This window comes from Podarcis bocagei, assembly GCF_964188305.1.
Source record: "Podarcis bocagei genome assembly, chromosome: 3".
Taxonomy (NCBI): domain Eukaryota; kingdom Metazoa; phylum Chordata; class Lepidosauria; order Squamata; family Lacertidae; genus Podarcis; species Podarcis bocagei.
The window spans coordinates 74,147,979-74,170,615 of NC_138127.1; the positions used below are offsets into that span (position 1 = coordinate 74,147,979).

Here is a 22,637-nt window from a genome sequence, read left to right on the forward strand (position 1 = left end):
TGTTATACAATGTAAGAAATTAAAGCAGCAACAAAAATACAATAAAAACCGCACAGCATCTAGCACTGTGCATAACAATTGCTAAAACAGGCAGGGGAAAAACAACATTAAGTGGTTCACAAAAACCTTCAGAGATTGTCAGTAATGCCCAGGGGGAGAAATTTGGGAACCACTGGACTAGGTAACTGCATTCTTGGTAGGAAGTTGTGTCTCAGGGTCCACTGGAAAGATAAGTTGGTGTATTGTTTCAGTGGATCTGATCCCTGTACTTCAGCCATCATTAGTGTACATTAGCTCCTCCATGATGGTCCTCAACACTTCCTATATTTGAGGCAGAGCATGGCAGTGCCTAACAAAGAGTACAGGAAGCTATTGTTTCTTTACAAGTCTATCTGGCCATTATGACTCCTGTGCTGGGAATTCTTCCCTCTAGTTCCTAAGGTCATCTGCAGTATGAAATGCATCACAAGTCCCCCCCTCTCTTGGGAGGACTGTGCTGTGCAGACAGACTGTGGATCACATCCTTCTTTGCACTCTCTTTTCTAAGAGAGAAGGAGGGGTCATGCTTTTGCTGTGCAAAATTATTCTCTCCACCCTCCAGGGAAGTACCACATTTTTCATTGCACTTAGCACTCCCCTTATCTGCTCTAGCCTCCCCAGGATCAGAGCCTGGCAACTCTTGGTCTTCCACCTCTTCCTTCCTCTCTTTCTCCTCTACTTCTCCTCCTCTTCTTTCTCAAGATCTATGGAAGTTATCAGCTCAGACTGTATTCCTGGTGGAGCTAAAGTTGCGGGTCCACGTCATGCTTAGCACAATATTAACATCACATGAGCCTTCAAGGAAGTCTCCAGCACAGACCTGGATATTTATTTATTTATTGTTTGTTTGTATTTGTAGCCCACCCTTCCCAAAATGGTCCCAGGGTGGGTTACAAAAATCTAATAATTACAAATTTCAATTAAAATTATCAAAAAACAAAAAAAAACCCAACCTACAGCAAAAGAACAAAACAGCAGAGCAGAACTGCAATGCACAATATAGGAAAGCAATGTAAGAGGAAGAAATATGTCTACTCAAACCAAAGACCTGGTTAAAGGGTTCTCAGTGTTATACTGTGGGTCTGTTATTCCTCTCTTAACTGTACATAACAGGCAGATGCAGAGGGCAAGAGTATAATGTAGAAATTCCACAGGAACATACCTAGAATAGCTGGTTGGCATTGCCATTAATCTTAATAACACCAGCACAAACATTCCCAGCACTTGAGATTCTCAGTCTGATAGACTTTCATGCTTTGTGCCCTTGCAGGATTGATGGGAAATATTTCTCATTATTTCCTAGGCCTACTAATTTGCAGGTGGTCACTGCAACCCTGAGATCCCCTTCATATGGCCGAAGCATGACCCTGTGAAGGCAGCGGCATCCTACTGTCTAAACAAGAAGCTCACTCTGATACGCAATTTGTACCTTAAAAAAAATCAATAGTCTTCGCTGAGGGTGGAAGGGTTGGCTCTTCATCCTCTTCCCCATTCAATATTTCAAAAGAATTCAGAAGTTATGAAATGTTCAGAACAGAGAACACAAAGGATGGCTTCTCTGTGACCATGAAAAAGAACAAGCTGCCCATCTTCTGTCAAAGGCTCTTAGGGCCAACCTAATCTGCACTTAGTTTTCAGTCGCAGCAGTCATTTTTTTCCTGCTGTATCTGAAAATGTTCATGATAAATGTTCATTTGTAATGAGCACAATATTACTCTTGGAATATTGCTGGAGTAACAAGCTGTGGATACTTTCTCAAACAAGGTCACAGCTCACCATTTGTATTCACGGTCACATGCATATTTGATAAGATTACTGGGCGATAGGAAGCCGAGGGGCGACATGAGGCAGGTTTGGCATCCCACAAAGGAGAAGGCAGAATGTTTATGGGAAGAGGAGAGGACAGAACTTCCCATTAAATGGAGGAGGCTAAGCTGTTTCATTTGCTATGGGCTAATAAACTACAGATCAACATTGGCTGATGGAACTAGGAATTTTAAGAATGCCACTTAAATCACAGTGAGGAGCATAGCCACTGCAAGTTGATTTCTGAGCTATGTTCCCTTTCGATCCCTTCCTAATATCCAAGGAATATCCAATTCCTTGGATTGAGGAAAGGAGAATCACTATCCATCAGTTCTTGTCCTCTGTGACAAGTCTATCAGATGGAGGCACATATTACAACTTATTCAACCAAATCACCTGCCACCCCATCATTTCTCTTCTAAGAAAAGCTGACAGCCAGTCACACTTACCTGTAAATTAGAACCTCATCATCAGAGCAGTTATACTGTAGCTGGTACATTTTAACTCTTGGAGCTGACTTGCTTACTGTCCATTTGACCAAAGCTGAGGTAGTTGTAACCTCAGAAACCAACACAGCCCTTTCAGGTGGCCCCTTGGTTTCCCCTCGATTTGACTTGGTGGAGCTGGTGATGTCAGAAAGCCTTGATTTTGGTGGGGCAGCCCGGCCTGTTCCATTGCTGAGATGGGGAAGCTGGACAATTGACAGCTCAATTGTTGCAGTAGACTCTCCAGCAGCATTTGCCGCTATGCATGTGAATGTCCCATAATCCTTCGATGTTGTGATCAGGATTTCCAAGGTGCCATTGTCATAAACAGCTGTCCTTGAAGAATTCCCAATAAGTCGATCATCTGGTGCCACCCAGTGAATAACTGGAGATGGATCTCCAATTGCTTTGCACTTCAAGGTGGCTGTTTGTCCTTCTAAAACCAACAATTTGTGAGTGTGCTGTGTGATCAAAGGAGGCTCACAAATGAACTCCTCTTCCCGGACATACCAAAAGTACCTCCCTTTTAGTCCCGGGGGAGAAGCACAAGTTTCCATATCATCATCTCTGTCAAGACGCCGCAGCCACATCAGTTCACAGTTGCAATGCAAAGGGTTTCCACCAAAGCTCAGAGATAAAGGTGTGGAGAATGGAGTTGAGGTTAATGGAGCTGTTTGGGATCTGGCAAATATGGGATCAGGAGGCAGCTTCTGAAGTCTGTTGGAGGTTAGATCCAACCTAGCCAGTTTCTGAAGATCTGCAAAGGTACCCTCTGTAATATAATCTATCAAATTATGGTCTAAACTAATCTGGTGCAAGTTTACCATCTTCCTTATAGATTCCCAAGGGATGCTTCTGAGGTTATTGTAAGAAAGATCCAGATCTTCCAAGGTGAACAAGAAGTCTTCAAAGGCTTCATCTGAAATGCAGCTCAGCTGGTTGTTGTTTATAATCAAGTGCTGAAGATTAATCAGGCCTCTCAAAATATCCTCCCCAATGTCAGGCAGCCTGTTACTATCCAAATGCAAGGACCGTAGGCTCTCTAGGTCAGCAAAAGAATAGGGCTGTATGTAACTGATGGTATTCCTAGATAATGTGAGGTCAACAAGGCCCGTCATGTTGGCAAAGTCCTGTCTACTGATGTTGATAATGAAGTTGCCCCCAAGACGGAGTTCAACAGTCCTCCTGTCTATGTCTGGTGGTACAAAAAGGAGGCCCTTGGAAGGGCAAAGAGTCCCCAGTGACTCAGACAGGTTCTGGCAGACACAATATTTTGGACAAGCGTTGACCACAACAGCCACTCCAAACACCAGGATGCCGCAGAGCAGTTTTTCCATGGTAAATCACACGATGGGGCCTGCAAGAATGAGATACAGTTATATATTAGAAAGTTATTTCCACCTGGAGCTATTAAAGCAATTTCATGCCCATTTATTTGACCAAAAAAAATCCAAAGAAACAGTTTTTGAACTCTGATCTTAACAGATGCCAAATGCATGTAGATGGTTCTAACAAAATAACCCAATGGGCATTTTCCTGATGATGACCTGGTGAATTAGAAATGCTCAGCATTGTTACTCCTTTCTATACATTGACAACAATAATATTTATTTACTTATTTGTAGTAATTTATACTAATATAAATATAAACTGCCAAGTCATAAAATGATATCATGGTGGTGTACAATAAAACTCAACATCTTATGTGATTTCAGTGATATCTTGCCAGAAGCTACTGTTGCCAGGTAAGGGATATTTCAGTGGGGCAGGGCGGTGGTGGGGCAGCGCTGCAGCACATTCCCTGTTTTGCCTCAGGTGGCGAAGTGGGACATGCCATCCCTGGTGGAAGGATACAATCACCAGTCAGTCACGAAGCTCACTGTGTTGTTTTGGACCTGTCACTGTCTCTCAGTCTCCTCACAGGGTTGTTGTGAGAATAATGCAAGGAAAGGGAGACCCATGAATGCCACCTTGATATTCCTCTTTGGAGGAAAAATGGAATGGATATAAACATCTAGCCTGCCTGTCCTTGATTTTTAATTGGGGTATGAGAGTATATGTATCACACACTTTCCTGTATTGCAGGGGATTGGTCTTGGGGGTCCATTCTAACTCTACAGTGCTAAGATTTTATGAAAAAAGAATAAAACAAGGAAAGTGTGTTGCTTTGAGATTTTGAGGAAAACTTTTTCATTTCGTTTTCATTTGATAGGTTATTGCCCCAGTAAACCTACTGACCAAGCCTCCACTGACCACATGATCTATTAGAAATGCTTGTCTAAGCTGTGCAATATAGTACAGTATTTCAAACTTGTTGAGATGAGAGGTAATAATCCTATCTTCCATTTTCTTTTTTTTTATCTTGAGAGGGGCTTTTTTCCCTTCTCGACAAATTGTTGAGATGTTGGCAGACCTAACTGTTAATTTGCGACAGAGAGGAAAGACAAAGGATTGAAACGGCTCCTTTGGTTAAGCCTTGCAAATAAATATTGGATGTTTCTGCAAAATGCAGGATAAGTTTAGCTTCATTTTACCTTCTGTATTAAACCAGGATGCAGTGCATTTGTAGCCATGTTATTTATGCAAATCTGTAGCACAGTTAGAAAAGCTCCATGCTTTGTATTTATCCATTACTAACAGATAGCCAGCTTTTGGAATCTTAAGGATAATTATATTCTGGAGCTTTAATTTTGTGTATTATCCTAGCAGCTGTAACTATAAACAAAACAGGAGTTTAGAAACAATTTGAAGAAAGAGATGAAGATGGCTAATTTGCAATGAGCAGAACATCTTTTACAAACTTACTTCTCCTAGCTTCTAGTAAAAAACTGCATTTGAAAGGGTTTTCTGCACACTATGGGGACTCCTTTTAAGTGTATTATATTTTCCCAGTTACCCTTTGGGGAGATGCTTGTGGGTTTCACTTTACTCATGAGAGCAGGTTGTCACTGAAGAAGAAAACGGAGAAGAGATGGAATACAGTTGTAGGGAATGCATAGGAACAGCCAAGAAAGGAGGGCTGCATAACGTTCCTATGAACTTTTAGAGCCTAGTGAATAGCTATAAAGAAATGGAGAAGTGTGAAGTTATGTGTGCGAGAGAGTGAAAGAGAGAGTAGTGTTCATCAAGAGGAGGATCAGCAGTTTTCATATGCTGGAAATACCCCAGAAACCATATTTCTGACTGCAGACACCTATTGCATAAATGGAAACACACTACAGGCAATTTTCAGCAGTTGCAACAAGCCTCCCACAGAATTAGAAATTGATTGCTTGGGCAAAATACTTCCCAGCATCTTCCAAGAAAGGCATTTGCCACGTATGTCCTCCAAGTTGTTGTAGGTGTTGATGTCAACACTGAAAAAGGTCGTTGAGGAAGGAAGTCCAAACAAAGGGAAATTGTCCTTCTTGGCTATATTTTGGCACTATGTAGTCTTTTCTACACCTGTAGCAGCAAAACCGGACATGTTCATCTGCCCCACATGCTCTGATCCACAGAGTTTCCAGCCACAGAAGATATATATTATGGACTTCTCTTCTACTCCTACCATCAAACTTTCCACAGAATGCAGATGGGATGACGGTGATATCTCACCGCTTTCCCAATTTGCATTTAATAGGCATCTATCAGGCTATGAAAGTGGCATTTTCGCAGCAAGTCTGTAAATCAAGGTAGGCTCCTGTCTCGGTACTGAGTGAAAAACTGCCTCTTTAGTCCTCTTATAACATGGTTCTGCATGAATTAATGTGAGTAAGAGGCATAAAGACTCTTGTTTTGTATTCAAATTCCCCTCATAAAGATACAAGTCTTGAGAGGTGGCATCTCATTTGAGCGATGTCTCCAAGACACATTTTTTTTAAAAAAAATGCTTTCTCCATTCATTGAGTTTTGCAAATAAATTACAAGTCACCTCACTGGTTACAAGTCCATTATCAGATAAACACTTTGGCGGTTCAAAGCTACAATTTGCCTCACCCTAAAAAAATACACAATTGCCTTGATGGATCGTGTCAAGATCCATCTTGTCCAGCTTTCTCTTCCTAGGATAAATCCTCAAAAGTAGGGCCTCAAAATGAAGGTTATTCTCTATAATTTGTCCCTGCATCCTTTAGTCCATCACAGGGCCAGCACAATCACAAGGCAGAGTGAGGTGGTTTTCTCAGGCAGCTGAACATCAGTATCATGAAATGGCAGCAAATCATTAGTTATTTAATTTCAATTCCAGGGAGAGTAAGAGGTGCTTGTAGGATTGTGGGGACGGGGATGTTAGCAGAGCTAATTAAGTACTGCAGAGTCCGGAGGGAATGAACACCAACACTAATGGGTGCATAACTTGAGGAGAAACAAACAGAGTGGTTTTGTTTTTGTTAGTAGTTCAGGTTTTGTCCCTAGCAGGGAGCCATACAACTAAACATACAGGAGAAAATTCCCTCAGAACTACAGAGCCAATCAAAGGACAAGTCCCCCCCCCCCCCCGTGAACATCATGCCATGCTGACTGGTTGCTAAGCAACACTTCCATCACCTTCTTGGATAGCTATCTTTAGCACTAAAAGTTAATTCTTAAATTGCACTGATAATAATCCCTACTGTTGCATTTCCAACACCTGTTTGCTGCGCATCAAAATGTATTAGGCCAGCCCTGACCTCTGTAATGGACACTATGCACAAGGCTTGTAGGTTGTTGTTTCAATAAAAAATGAGGGGAAATGTGATTCCATTTACATTTAAAGATGAACATACCTAATGTGCACTTCCTAAAACAATACATGAATGAAAACACAGGGTGGTATATAAATCTAATAAATAAATAATAATTTCCCTAAATTTGCAGTTCTTCAAATTTTGTGATGCAGTTCTTTGGCCAAGTAATGTGCTTATACTAGGGTAAACTGTGTATCAAAATGCATATATTGGTGAAAACATACAGCAGATACCATTATATATATTGGACAAAAGTGCATACAAAATGTGCACCTTGGGAGAAATTCACAATAAAATGCTGATGGATTTTCATGAGGACTTTAATTTTTTTTAAATGAACATTTGTTTGTTTATTACATTTATATCCCACCCTTCTTCCAAAAGATACCCAGGGCAGCAAATGCTTCTGCATTTAAAAATAAAATAGTAATAATAATAAAAAAATTATAAACTGTTGCGGTCATTTTAAAACACGAACACATCTAAAACAAATTTGAGAACAGATGCAACAAATCTTGCCTCAGCAGGTGCCTAAAAGAGCAAAGTGACAGTGCTTGTTTAACGTCTTCAATGCTGTTGAAAGGCGGATAACTGAACTGAACTGAAGACTGAAAAAGAGAGAAAAACTGAGAGACCAAAATGGACAGATTTGCCCATCCTTGCTTTCAGCTCACCCTCAAGGTGAAACTAGAGGAGATGGTGGTTGCCACGATTGCTCTTCGCCTATCTGTCCCACAGGCCATAATACTCCTCAGGGTTTTTCGTTCCGGTCTCCCCAGAGCCTCTCCTTATGTCTCAGCTGTTGATGGGAAGCCCTTCAAGGAGAGCTAGAGGACAGCCTCTGAATTTGTGTCTGTGAAGTATTAACACAGTGTGGGCTCTGTTCTTGGCCAGGGCTCTCGAACCTAATTGCAACACGAGATAATTAACAACCTTAATTACACGAACTACAGTTTTGGTTTGTGTTTTTTATTCAGCCAGGATGATCAACACGAGGCAAATTACATCCAGACATCCTTTGCTTCCATGGCCATCATCTGTCTCTACCAAAGTGACTGGCAGTTTCATTTCCATGACAACTGGATCACTTTGTATAGAAACGGGAACAAAGGGAGGGCCTGGGGGCCCCCTCAAAGATATCATAAAGGAAGAAAAATATACACACTATGAATTAGGAGCTACTTGGTTGTGTCAGTGGAAGAAGAGGAAAGAACGGTGAATTTATGCTGTCATTCGTAGAAATTCACTGGTGGATATGAATGGATGGCAACTTGCGACTGCAAACTGTTCTCTCCAGTGCTAAGAAGTGAGTTCCTTTTGATTTATTCTAGGAAACAAGTTAGGACTAGAGATGAGAGGTTTGGCTCATGCCTTCCGAAACAAGACATAATTTATACTTCCCAAAAGCATACAGAAAACGGAAATGCAGATATACTTCCAAATCCACATATCCCCAAATTTTCAACCAGATAATGTGTAAAATAAAATGTGAACATTATGGGAAAGTGTGCATATATTAGCGAAAATAACCTACAAAAATGCATTATAATGGGGTAAAGGTACCCCTCTGGGGTTGTGGCGCTCATCTCGCTTTATTGGCTGAGGGAGCCGGCGTACAGCTTCCAGGTCATGTGGCCAGCATGACTAAGCCGCTTCTGGCGAACCAGAGCAGCGCACAGAAACACCGTTTACCTTCCTGCCAGAGTGGTACCTATTTATCTACTTGCACTTTGATGTGCTTTTGAACTGCTAGGTGGGCAGGAGCTGGGACAAAACAACGGGAGCTCACCCCATTGCGGGGATTTGAACTGCTGACCTTCTGATCGGCAGGTCCTAAACTCTGTGGTTTAGACCACAGCACCACCCGCATCCCAATAATAGGGGTAGTTGCTTGCAAAAAAAAATGTTAGATTTGGAGAAAGGCACACTAAAATGATGATGAATTTTCATGATGGCTTTTAAAATGATAATAATTGTTATGGGCGGGGTACAAATAATAAATTATTTATTATTTATTATTATTTTATTTATTATTATATTTATTATTATTATATTTATTATTATTATATTTATTATTATTATATTTATTATTATTATATTGTAATTATTGTAATTATAACAACAACAACCAACTGTTTTATTGGAAAAATGAGAATCTGAGAGGAACTGAAATTGACAGACCCATCCATCCCTAGTTAGGGCAAATTTACTCATTCCCTTTTCCAGGAAATGATGGATGTACATTTTGCCTTTCTATACCCACAGAAGAACAATGTAAGGCAGCACCAGGAAGCACCTAGAGAGGTCTCCTTTCTTATTGTCACTGGGATCCTTGAATCCTGCCTAGGGAAAGCTTTGAGGAGCTCCCTTTGCCTCCCCCCATAAAATATTTGAGGAGGGCACCCTCAAGTTGATGTGCATTGCCATTCAAATGGTGTGTGTGCTCCATGTCATGTGATGAATTATGTGGGGTGGGGCTTTCCTTGACCCCATCCAATATCTTGTTCAAGTTGACACCTGTTTTACATGTCATTGAACTGTTGGTGTGCACAGACTTAGCATGAAAATTGGGCAATTTATGTGCTCGGTAGAATGCCAAAAAATGGTGCATATTTCTCTCTGTGTTGGTTGTGGTGCAGAGAACCTCTTCAAGTATCTTTTAAGGGCTGAATTGGACACTTTCTCAGATAGCAAGCCAGGAGAGCCAATGCACTATTGTACAATACATGTGGTGTGTGTGTGGGGGGGGGTGCTAAATCTATGAGAAGTGACATGATCATTGTACTGTATTGCATTGTGTTATGGAAGCTATGCCACTGAATCTTAGATCCAACCAGTGCTTTTTGTGGGGGGATGCAGGGGGACTCACACCCCTAAACATTTTGTGAATCTTTGTACTTTTGTCCATTTACTATATTTATTTTCCCCGATTTGAACTATAAAAAGGTGATTTTCTTGAGTCAAAATGAGAGTACCCCTAAAATAAATTTTTAAGGAAAAAAGCACTGGATCCAACTATATGCTACCATTCTAAATGCCTACTAAAGCTATAAATTCTTGGCTTAAATTTCAGTCTTCAGCAAAAATAGCTTGTTCAGGATTAGCTGTTGTACACATCCAACAAATTATCTGCAATCTTGGAAGCGGAGTTATGTGGAAAATGATTTCATGAGAATTAGTCTTTCGTCTATGGAGTTCTATATAATATAAGGCCCCTTTTTAAAACATTTTTTTTTTTGCTGCAATCAAGATCACTCGATGTCTAATGCAAACGGAAATGCTTATTACAAAACCACATCTAGGTATATTGCAAATTCTCATGTACCCTGCTCAAGTTTTTGTTTTTGTTTTTTTATTGCAGGGAATTTGGCTTGAGACAGTGCAGAGATGTACCCAGCTGCAAGATGCAAAATTAAGCAGTGCTCAGCTGTGTTACTTGGGGCTAGTGCCTAAAACACAGCAAATCAGTGTAGACAAATGGTTCCAGCGTTTCATGTTTTTCAGTGTGGAAGGGAAACGTGCAGGCCTTTGTAGACCCAGAGAGACACATCAATTAGCTGGCAACCCAGCGTCTCTCCTGTTTACACACTTCTTCTCATTCCAAGCACTTGCCAAATTCACACATCTCAGCTATGAGCCTATTGCTGAAGGTTAAAGCACTTAGAAGACAGAGTAGTCAGTAATGCTCTTCAGAAAATGTGTGTGTGCTTTCTTTTTCTTAGTGCAGCCTAGAAACTAGTGTAAGCATTGCATATTGGAGGTCACCTTCAGGGAACTGATAGCACAGCAACTTATGCTTAGTAATGGGAGAGATTTCTTTATCTTGATTTAGAATGAATTGTCCCCAAGCAAGCTAATTTTGGCTTGATTCAAAGGAGACCTGAATCACCTCATTTTAAAGCTCATAATGCTTGGAATGACTTCATCAGGAAGTAAGAAAGGTTGGCTCATTAGAATGTGTGCTTAGTCAGTCCTCAGCCAGTTCTCACCTGTCTTCCTCCTGACTATTTTAAAGCCATGAAACTGGGAGGTGTAGGTAATGCCACAGAAGATCATAATTAGTATTCAAGATGACCTTAACAGACTGGAGAACTGGGCCAAAAGCAACAAAATTAACTTCAACATGGAGAAATTTATGGTTCTTTGCTTAGGCAGAGATAAACAGATGCAGAGATTTAGGAGGAGCCAGGCTTGATAGTGAAACATATGTAAAGAATCTAGGGGCCTTAGTAGACCACAAGCTTAACATAAGTTAGTGTGATGCAGCAGCAAAAAAGCTAATGCAATTCTAGGCTGCAGTATAGTGTCCAGATCAAGGGAAGTAATAGTACCACTCTATTTTGCTTTGTTCAGAGCCCACCCAGAGTATTATTTCCATTCGGGGCACTACAATTTAAGGAGGAAGGGGAGTGGCCAGGAAGTAGCGTGTCTGCAGCAGTCAGAAAACTTAACTTGGTAAGAGTGCACTCTGCAAAAATATTTATATTACTAGGTTTTTGCTTTCATGCTGTTGTTGTGTTCACAATATCTAGTCATTGATTCCTTCCAAGATCTTTAAGTTGATGTAGCAAAAGCGGCATTTCCAGGGCCTTTCATTGTTGCTATTGCATTCATTTAGGTTTATTGTAATGAAAACATTGCTTTTCTCAGAATGACTGATTGCACCACCATTGTATTCATCTTTTTTGTACAATCCAATAAAGATCCCATTGCCTTCACATTCTACTTCCTAAACTCCTATTCTTTTGTACCCTGTACTCCATCCAAGGATGACACTTAACATGTAATTTAAATGGCGTTTATTTGATTGGAGGAGTACCCAAAGCACAGAACAGAAGAAACCCCTGAGATTTAAGATACCACTCATTTTTTTTTCTTCTCCTTCCCTAAAATTAGGATGAAGAGCAGAATGTTTTGTTGGCTAATTATATTTCCCTTCAAAGGCAGAATCTCACCTCCCCAAGCTGTACTGTTTAATCTTTAACTTATTCAGGGCTAATTCAGGTCCATCAAAGAACTAAGGAAAAGACAGTGCTCAGATTCTGCTCCTTTCCACTGGTGGTTTTCAGAACAGGGCTAAAAAATATATCCGATAAGAGTGGGTTGTATTTCCACAGAGAAAAAGCCAAGCATTCAGTTTGGTGTGGAAGGCAGTTAGATAGACTCATAGGGCTGGAAGGGCCCTTAGTCATCTGGTCCAACCCTCTGCTTGACACAGGATCTGCAATGCAGGATGCGATTGTAGCATCCCTGACAGGTGGCTATCAGCCTTTCCTTAAATGCCACCAGTGAAGAAGAGCCCACGCTCTTCTGGGTCAAAATGTTCTTCTGTGAAACAGCGCTTACCATTAATGTGTGCCGTCCCCTGCCCCCCCCCCCCGATGTTTAGCCCAAAACCACTTCCCTGTAATTTCCACCCATTGGTTCTAATCCTGCACCTCTGACGTAAGAGAGAACAAGTCTCTTTTGTGACATCCATTCCTCACACTACCTGGTTTCTGGACTGCACACAATTCTGGCTGCTTCCCTCTAGATGCAGCCAGCCATTGATCACAGATGGTAAAATCTGAGTGTGTGCTTGACAAATGCAAGGAAAACACACACACACACACACACACACACAATTAATGAACCTCAATTACTGTTTCGTGAGGTTCTAACAGTTTGCAAATTACTTTCCATCACAGTGACAAGGCGTACTTTCCCTATATAGCTGTGAACAGAGGCTGATATTTAAAATATGTACTATAAAGTGAAGGCAGGGCTGGCAATGGAAGAGAAAGAAGCTCAGCCAAAGTCTGGAACCTACAGATGAAACTTGGACACACTACGTTGCTTACTGGCTATATTTAGAGAAAACGCCTGCCTTTTACCTCTAAGTAACTGGAAGCCCATAGAGATCAGTTAACTCATAACATAACATGGAATCTTGGCAAATTACAGCAAGGTTAAAGTTATGTACTGTATGTTGTCCTTGCACAAAATGCCATACAGTGGTACCTCAGGTTAAGAACTTAATTTGTTCTGGAGGTCCATTTTTAACCTGAAACTGTTCTTAACCTGAGGTACCACTTTAGCTAATGGGGCCTCCCACTGCCGCACGATTTTGCGGGGAGGGTGTCATTTGGCACCTGAAGCTGCTTGCTCTGTTGACTAATGCCACGGAAGAGTAAGCATTCTTCACCCATCGTGATTTCCCTGGGGAAATGGGCAGAAATGCCATAATTCTCTTTCACAGTCATCTATTTTGCTTTTCAGCTGATTCTCGCAGAGGAAGAGGAATCCATAGCCTGCCATGTGTTGTTGGACTTCATTTCCCATATTTCCTGGCCATTCTCGATCCTGGGTGTGGCTGATGGAGTTCAACAATCTCTGGAGGGCCACTGCACACCCACACTCCTGCCGTAGATGTTATGAATAACCTCTTGACAGGACTCTAAGGGGAGAAGCAAAATACACCTAAAATTCCATGTATTTGTTCTCAGAGTCGAGTACAGTGGTACCTCAGGTTAAGAACTTAATTCGTTCTGGAGGTCCGTTCTTAACCTGAAACTGTTCTTAACCTGAGGTACCACTTTAGGTCATGGGGCCTCCCACTGCCACCATGCGATTTCTGTTCTCATTCTGAAGCAAAGTTCTTAACCCAAGGTACTATTTCTGGGTTAGTGGAGTCTGTAACCTGAAGCGTCTGTAACCCGAGGTACCACTGTACAAGGTTGTCTTTGCTCCAAGATTTTTCGAAGCGCACTGGGGCTGGTCTATGGCTACAATTGGTAAAGGCTCCTGGCAAAAAAAAAAAATGAGGACTCCTGCTTTGCATGCGCCAGAAAACCTAGTTGGATGCAACCAACAATTTTCTTCCATATAATAAAATACCAAAAAACCTTCCATCCTTGTCAAACAGCTATTTAATACAAAGGAACAAATATACGGTATATCCCGTCAATCTTATCCACCAGTTCCTCTGCCATACCCTTTATAATAATTTATAATAATAATTTATTATTTATACCCCACCGATCTGGCTGAGTTTCCTCACTTCTCCACCCCCCTTTTTATTGACTTGTTTCCAATAGCGCATACGAATTATGAAATTTTATACTTATCTTGTTGTATGGCAACATTTGTATTTTCTTTTAGATTGTAAATGCTTCTTTATCTTCTACAGCAGTGTTTCCCAACCACTGTTCCGCGGCACACTAGTGTGCCGCGAGATGTTGCCTGGAGGGAGGCGGGCGAGTCGGGCGGCGAGAGGCGGGGTGGCGGCGGCGAGGAGAGGCCGCCCAGCGCGGGGCTCTCGCCGTCTGCCTGCCTGGCTGCCTGCGAGCTCGGCGGGCAGCGCCTCCGTCCGCAGCACCCGCCTCGCGGCTCTCATTCCCAGCCCCTGCCAAAGCTCACCCAGCCAAGCCGCGCTCTCCTTCCTGCCTCGCTTTGCTGCCTCCTCCCCCCCCCACCCCCAAAGCTTGGAGGTTCCCCGGCAAGGGGGAGGGGGAAAAATTGAAACTTACACTTTCGTGCGTCCCTCCCGGCGTGACGCTGCGCGCTGACGTCACGGGGCTGTAATGGTGGTGTGCCTCGAGATTTTTTTCATCAAACAAGTGTGCCTTTGCCCAAAAAAGGTTGGGAAACACTGTTCTACAGTATTCTATATTGGGGGGGAGAGGTGGAATTCAGATCCGATGCAGGCATGGGGCACTGAAGAGGTGCTTCTTTGTCTACCTTAAGTCTTATTTGCAACACCTAGCATTAAATTCAGAGAGAGAGAGAGAGGATATCCTGACAGTGCAGGAAAAAAGGTTTCAAAGAGTCCCTTTCTAGACTAAGCCTTGGACTTGGATGCCATTGTGGATCAGGGCCAGTGCTTTATTTTTGCATAAACAAGGGTGGTAGTGGTTGGTTTTGCAATGCCAGCACTGTAATGTTCCAAGTTGAAACCTAGAGGCGGGGGGATGCTTGTAAGCCTCTATTTTCCTATCAAGGCTTGTTTCCTGACACACACACACACACACACACACACACACACACCCAGCACTATTATTACACATTGCTAAAGGCTCTGTTCTGCTTGCCTGTATTCATTTACTTTGTAACAGCCTGTACTTTACTAATTTGAGGAACGGCTGAAAGAGCAGAGCATGTTTAGCCTGCAGAAGAGATGATTAAGAAAAGACATGATAGTTGAATTCTGCTTATCTGAAGGGCTGTCACGTAGAAGATGGAACAGACTTCTTCTCTTCTTGCTCCAGAAGGCAGGATTAGAACAAATGGGCAGAAATTTTAGAAGATTTCCTCTAAATGTTAGGAGAAACTCCCTAATTTGAAGGGTTGTTTGAACGTGGAACAGACTGCCTCAGAAGATGTCGGGCTCTCTTTTGCTGGAGATATTTCGGCAGAAGCTGAATGGGCACCTGGCAGGGATGCTCTGGTTTAAGGATGGGCTAATCTGTTTGGTTTCTGAGTAGGCAGGAGTATAGGCAAGGTTCTAGGCAGGTTTTCCTTTCTTCTGCTCGCCCCAATGCCTCTGCTACAAGTTGGGCATCCTTGGCCAATAGCCCAATGAAAAGCAGCAATGGTACTGAAAAAAGGTACGTGTTGACCAGGCTTGTGGCTTGTGGGTCTGGTGGGAATGACTCCCACTGGGCAACAGCATTGGGTGAAATCAGGCCATAACTTCATTGATTATAAAGCAGGTAAGCCGAGCTGGCATGGCAGGAAAGCGAGGCAGGCAACTGGATTTGGCCAGTGAGCTAGATCCCTCCCTCACTACCACCACCGACCAAGACTGATAGGTGGGCAGGGCCATGCACCAGTCAATCACCTGACAGTACAATGACATCAGATGACCCATTATTGCCCATGCCAACAATCAGCTGATTGTCAGGTGTGAGCACTCATTTAAAAATGTTGCTTTTAATTATCTTTTCAGTGTTTTAAATACCTGCTTGAAACCATCTTTTACTGATAATTTCAATGTGGTTCTTTTGCAAACAGATTCTAGGTTTCATTACAATCAAGTGACATGTAAAAGCTGTGACATACATGCATACATACATAAAGGCAAAGGAATTCGACTATGGGGTGTGGCACTCATCTCCACTTTCAGGCCGAGGGAGCCAGCGTTTGTCCACAGACAGCTTTTCTGGGTCATGTGGCCAGCATGACTAAATCACTTCTGGCCCAACAGGACACTGTGATGAGTGCCAGAGTGCACGGAAATGCAGTTTATCTTCCCTTTGCAGCATACATACATGCATACATACATACAAGTCCATAACTGCATTAAAGGCTATGTTCTGGAGAACTTAGTTCACTGCATTTCCAATAGGATCAGTTAATTTTCCCCTGGTGTGGCTGCTATCCATGCTCAACATTATGCGGAAGATAAATCAGCTTGAACCCAAACTTTACAAGGTTGTAAATGGGGGCATTGTTCAGCTCTTTTAGAAGTGGCCATAGTTTTGCTTCCTCAGCAAACTCCTCCAAAAAGTTTGCTGCCCCAATCTTCCATCTCTATTACAAAGAAATAGCAAAGGGATGAAGCAATGACCTCTTTGGAACTCTCCCCTACTGCGTGACATGAGATTGCTCATCAAGCAGGCCTTGTTTCCCCCTTTACAGTCAATTCAGTGCCGGCTTTTCTTGTTCTGGCCCACATCCCCTGCTGCTCAGAATGCTAGCAGGATCTCCTAGGGTGGGCTGTTATCGTAGGCTTGCTCTAATGCAAGTAAATGGCTGTATGTGCTTCTATTTCCCAACTACTTAAATGAAAGTGATTGTTAAGACTAGGTCTTCTTCTTGTTAGTGTCTCCCCACCCCCCTTTCCCCCTACTTGATCTATGATTTCTATTTTTCTTAACCCATCGCTAGTCGGCTCAGGGAAAACTTACATGCACTGCATTCCACTTTAGTTTTGCATGATTAGATTAAAAACAAATCAAAACACCACATGTGCAGGGGGGGGCAGAATACCAAAAATATATCTAAAAAGGACTAAACAAAAAGCGGGGGGGGGGAATCTCTTTAGCTGTATCAATCCCCTCCCTCTTTTTTCACTGATATTCTAAATGTATAGTGAGGATCTCTGTGATTCAATTCACCCCAAAATAGAGATGGGCAAGCTTCATCTCACTCAGTTCACATTGGCTGAGAAATGAACTGAGACACTTCTCTGAAAATTGGGAAATGGCTGAATTAATTTTTGAACCAACACAAATGCACAAATAGTTTCTGCTGAATGCAGACATTCAAAGCAGCTCAGGGCAATTGTCTCAAATGGTTTACGTGGGGCTGCCTTCAAGGATGACACTTAGGAAATTGGATGCCGGGGAGCAAATGCCATCCTCTGCAGGTAACTTCCTTGCCCCAAGGGTCCCATGACGGGGCCGACATATGCCTCCCCTTCACAATATTCCACCCCTCCCCCGGGTGAGTTAAAACACTGTAAGGGTGGGAAGGCTAGTTTCTCACATTTTTTTTATTAGAATAGTACCTATGCATTTTGCCTCATTTTTCAGGTTCTACAAATGCTCTCTCTCTCTGGGAATCTGGGGTTATAGTTCATCTGTGGCAACAACTTCTCCCCTTGTTCTCAACCCCCCCCCCCAAACAGATGCCCATGTTAACACCAAGCCACTGTTGAAGATCTTTGTGTCCCAGGCATCTTCTGTGGTGGCATTTGATTACCATTTCTACATTCCATTTTTCCTGCAAGAGTTTAAGGTGGCAAACATGGTTCTCCCCGCCCCCATGTTATTTTCACAACAAGCTTGTAAGGTAGGTTAGGCCGAGACATGGCAACTGACTCAAGCCCCCCCCCCCCAACCCCCAAAGTGAGAATCTGAGTGAGGATTTGAAACATGGCCTCCCATATCGGAGTCTGACACTCAAGGAACAGCGCTACACTCATTAAGGTGTGTATTCTCTCCTGGCTAAGATTTTGATCTGAGCCAGAGAAGAATTTGGGAGTCTCCGGTGTCCTCTTCTCCTTTGAGGCAAGCATCATTGAGCTCCAAAGCTCATTTCCAGCCCCAAATCCAGGGAAATGTCACCAGCGTTTCAGCCCTACCAATAAAACTACAATGCAAAACATCCTTTCTAGATAACTCTCCACATGCTAGTGTTCTTTGTCACTAGAAAACTGGGAAGGAGGGGTAGGGCACAGCACAGCCATAATAAACAGAGTCTCTTAAATTTAAAAGAAATTGAAAATAAGTGAGAAAAAATAAACCTCATATATTTCAGAAACAAATTTGGCCTCACTTTACAGTTCCTGCTTCCCAGCCACTCACAGAATGACAGTGTTACCAGATAAAGGCACCCTGTTGCCGTAGACTGCATTTAAATTTATATTGCAAACAACAGGCCCCATTACCTCTGGATTTTCTGACTGCATTCCTAATATTGTTGTTCTCCATGCTTTATTATTTCTTCCATCTCCATGTAAGATTGTTTTTCTAGTGCATGACAATATGCCCTTTGATTCTCCCCCCCCCACTCTTTTCCCAACTTCATTGACCTTTGTTTAAGCAGCCTGATATTTAGTACTCCATTTTCAACCACTTTTGCTCACTTTGTCTTCTTCTGCTTTTGCAGCTGCATTTTTTCCTGCATAGGAAACTAAGGGGAGCTCTTCTGCATCAGACTCAAAACCAGTCTAGTCCAGCATCATGCACCAGATATTTGTACATTTCTATACAAAAAGACCCTGATGTTGGGAAAGATGGAGGGCACAAGGAGAAGGGGATCACGGAGGACGAGATGGTTGGACAGTGTTCTCGAAGCTACAAACATGAGTCTGACCAAACTGCAGGAGGCAGTGGAAGACAGACATGCCTGGCATGCTCTGGTCCATGGGGTCACGAAGAATCAGACACAACTAAACGACTAAACAGCAACAACAACAATACAAAATGGCCTCACTGTCACTTCCTGGACTGATGTTTGGATCAGAATTTAGCTCTCTCTTGCATAGGTGGGGGACCTTTCTCAGGCTGAGGTCACTTTATTCTGAGGAAAAGTGATTTGGAGCTGTATTGCCAGTATTGCAGTGGTGAGAAACTTCTGCCCTGTGGGCCAAATAGGGCCCACAATGCCTTTTCCCCAACCAATACCCTCATGTCCCATGCTAGACATAATAAGCAAAATCAGGTGTGGGTAGGTAAATAGCTTAAAGTTTCAATCTTTCTCTGGTAAGCAGGGCTCCGTCTCAGGACCAGCCAGCTGATCTGCACTGACAGGGAGCCACCCACTCAGATTAGCTGTACAGGAACTCCCTATTGCTGCTGATCAGTTGAAGTCCGTCTGCAGGTGGTTTATATTCGAATTGCTTGCAAATGGACTTAACAGCCATTAGCTGATTGGCACCAAGACCGTTGAAAACAAGCTCTCAGCACTAATTGGCTGATCGGCACCAATTGCCAGATCCAATTACTCACGTCTGCAGTCGTGAGCGGGATCAGACTCCCCCCCCACACACACAATCACACACCCTTGACACAAAGAGACACACAAGTACAAACACACCTACATATCTATTTCCCATGACAGGGCACTGAATTTTTAATTCCATAACTCTGCTCAAGTTTCACCCTAAATTCACTCTGTAGACTTTTAGGTACAAAGTTTGTAAAGCCAAGCTCTCCAATGCCCTTTATGTGCCCTGACTGTGCCAACGGCAAAACAACCTCAGCAATCCAAGCAGAACAATGCAGATAATGCCAATGCACAGATGAACAGCAAACCCTGCCTTACAGCTATTCAAAACTTTTTTTAAAAAAATAAAAAATTGCTTGCATGCAATTGCAAAGCACATGGAGAGTTTCTGCATATTGGCAAGGAACTCAGGTCTAACTCTCTATGGAACCATCACCCTCCCCCATGTTTTGATCCACTTGAAGCAGTTCTTCTTGCAGAGCAAGGAGGGCCAATTATATGTTTTGCACAACATCAATGCCCTTTCCCTCTGACCTGCTTCCCATTGAACAGCTGATGGATGGGAGTCGACCAAGAGGGCCTGATGAAATCTTGCTGCAGACCATTGATGGTTTATGGGTCAGCAAACTCTGGTTTCTCATTTCCTTGAACATAGTGACTCAATTTTCAGAAGTTTGAACATATCAAACCATGCATGGCAATACTATTTTGAGAGAAAATGCACATTTTAACAAATATGTAATACATTAAAAAAGGTTACAGACTAAAGTGGAAGCAAAACAGAATTGAATTATGGGGGGGAAAGGACCCCTGGATGGTTAAGTCCAGTCAAAGGTGACTATGGGGTTGCAGCGCTCATCTCGCTTCAGGCCGAGGGAGCCAGCGTTTGTCCACAAAGAGCTTTCTGGGTCATGTGGCCAGCATGACTAAACTGCTTCTGGTGCAGCATGACGGAAACCAGAGTGCACGGAAATGCCGTTTACCTTCCTGCCACAGTGATACCTATTTATCTACTTGCACTGGTGTGCTTTTGAAGTGCTAGTTTGGCAGGAGCTGGGACAGAGCAATGGGAGCTCACCCTTTCATGGGGATTCGAACCGCTGACCTTCTGATCAGCAAGCCCAAGACATTCAGTGGTTTAGATCACAGCGCCACCCGCTGTGACTCATCTGAAATAAACAAGAATAGCCCATCTCTCAATCAATCATCTCTAAAAGTGACAATGAGTTGCAATGAAGTGGCTGTCAGGGATTCCGGAGGCCAACATCCTTGCATTCATGCTGATGGTCCATTTTTAAAAAAGCTTCAATGGTACAATTGGGGCTAACTATTAGAGTGAATGAAATGCCTCATTTCTTGCTTACACTTGGCTTTTGTGTCAGAGGTGTGCCGAATTACAACTGATATTTGCTCCCAGGGAGGAGAGGAGGAGGGAAGAGTAGGAAAAGAAATCTATGAAAAGGCCTTTTTAATATGAGATAATGGATAGTGCGTGCAATTTCTGGCCTTTAACCTTGCAGGGGTATTTTCCATTTCAGAAAAATCTCACCCAGATTAATTGTCGGAAGTGAGTAATGAAACAAAGGGCTTTGACCTTTCATCTTTTAGACGAAAAACCACAATTGTGCTCCAGCAGCAGGAAATTGAAGCTTGACAAATCTCAATGAGGTCACTTCGCCAGCGTGAGGAAGGAGAGTCTGTGCTCACCCACATTCTTCACACCAAGATGACTGCTAATATAAATACTCATTGTCTCAGCATGAGGGGCACAGAAGCAGGCATGAAATGCTCAATTTCAACATTAAGTGATTATTGTATGAGTTGATCCTTCCTCACTCTAGGTTAAGACAATTTCTCTCTCCAAGCTCGCATATTCAATCAGATCCCCTGCATGGAAAAGGAATAACGTTGGTGGGGTTTGGGGTTGGGTTGACAAAATCTCTCTCTCTCTCTCTCTCTCTCTCTCACACACACACACACACACACACACACACACACGGAGGGAGGGAGGGAGGGAGAGAGAGAGAGAGAGAGAGAGAGAGAGAGAGAGAGAGAGGGAAGGCATAAGAGGATTAAACCTGGGATCTGTTTTATCAGAGTGAAAGACTATGTTGGACATCAGGAGATAGCTTTTTCCACCTGCCTTTCCTCACCCTCCAGCCCTAGTTGCCTCCATAAAGGCAGCTGCTGCTAGGAGAACAACTGTGAGGGGTCAGAGCCTTCATAAGGGAGATGTTTCCAGAGAAAGAACTACAAGAGGAGAGCGCCTCTGTGGTTGATGGTTGGTTTAACTTGTGTTGCCTCACCCTCCAACTTCAGTAGCCATTGTAAGGGAGTTGCATAGTGGATATTTTGACTTGACCGATTAGAAAGCTGCACGTTTGGTTAAATATATAAAACTGTATGCTTGGTTTAGCTATATATAAAACCAGAGTTTCCCAAACTACTACCCCCTTGGTTGCATCCGTGCTCCCCACTCTACCCATAAGCTTTATTCAAAACAGTGGTTTGCTCACCCCACTGATGAAGATAATAACACAATAAAATTCAAAACAGTATCAATTAATTGCACATTTATTCAAAATCCAATTAAAATGATTTACCTTAATTAATTCAACAAATGGATGTTGATTCAGTGATACCAGCTTTTCAAAGCATGATAATCATTTACACCTCCTGACACGCCCTTGCCACTTAGTGCCCCCCAGGTAAGCCCACTGCCCCACCCCAGGGGTGGTACCACCCACTTTGAGAACCACTGTATTAAATGAATGGGTAATTATTGATTATTATTTATTTATTTTAGTATTCGGTTATGAGATTATATATCATTTTATGTATTGTCACTGTATTATTGTACTGAGACTGCTTTTTCCGAGAACCACTTTGAACGCAGATTGACTGTGGAAAATGAGGTATACAAATAAACCGACAATGTTGATTGTTAATATGCTCCCAAATACACTTCATTGTGTGCTAAGCAACTCTGGAGCAAATAGCACAGCCTTGGAGAAAGCAGCCCAGCTATGCCTGTGCATCAGCTTAACCCCCAGGCAAGAATAATGTTATTGCTGCTGTTTTCTTCACAGCCTTGACATCTGCAACTGGTTTGCTGCAGAGGAATAAAAAGAAGAAGAAAAGAAATAGATGTTCCCTGGAGAAGTTCTTGCTG

General features: G+C 42.6%; 1 protein-coding gene across 4 annotated transcripts in view; it reads right to left on the reverse strand.

Moving 5' to 3' along the window:
- Positions 1–22,637, reverse strand: part of LRFN2 (leucine rich repeat and fibronectin type III domain containing 2) — a 264,966-nt gene that overhangs the window by 56,197 nt on the left and 186,132 nt on the right. For all 4 annotated transcript variants that reach the window (XM_081186406.1, XM_081186409.1, XM_081186407.1 and 1 more), the window contains one exon: positions 2,295–3,687. In XM_081186406.1, the coding sequence (XP_081042532.1) occupies positions 2,295–3,667 (1,373 nt within the window). In that variant the 5' untranslated portion in view covers positions 3,668–3,687. The remainder of the gene's footprint in view (positions 1–2,294; positions 3,688–22,637) is intronic.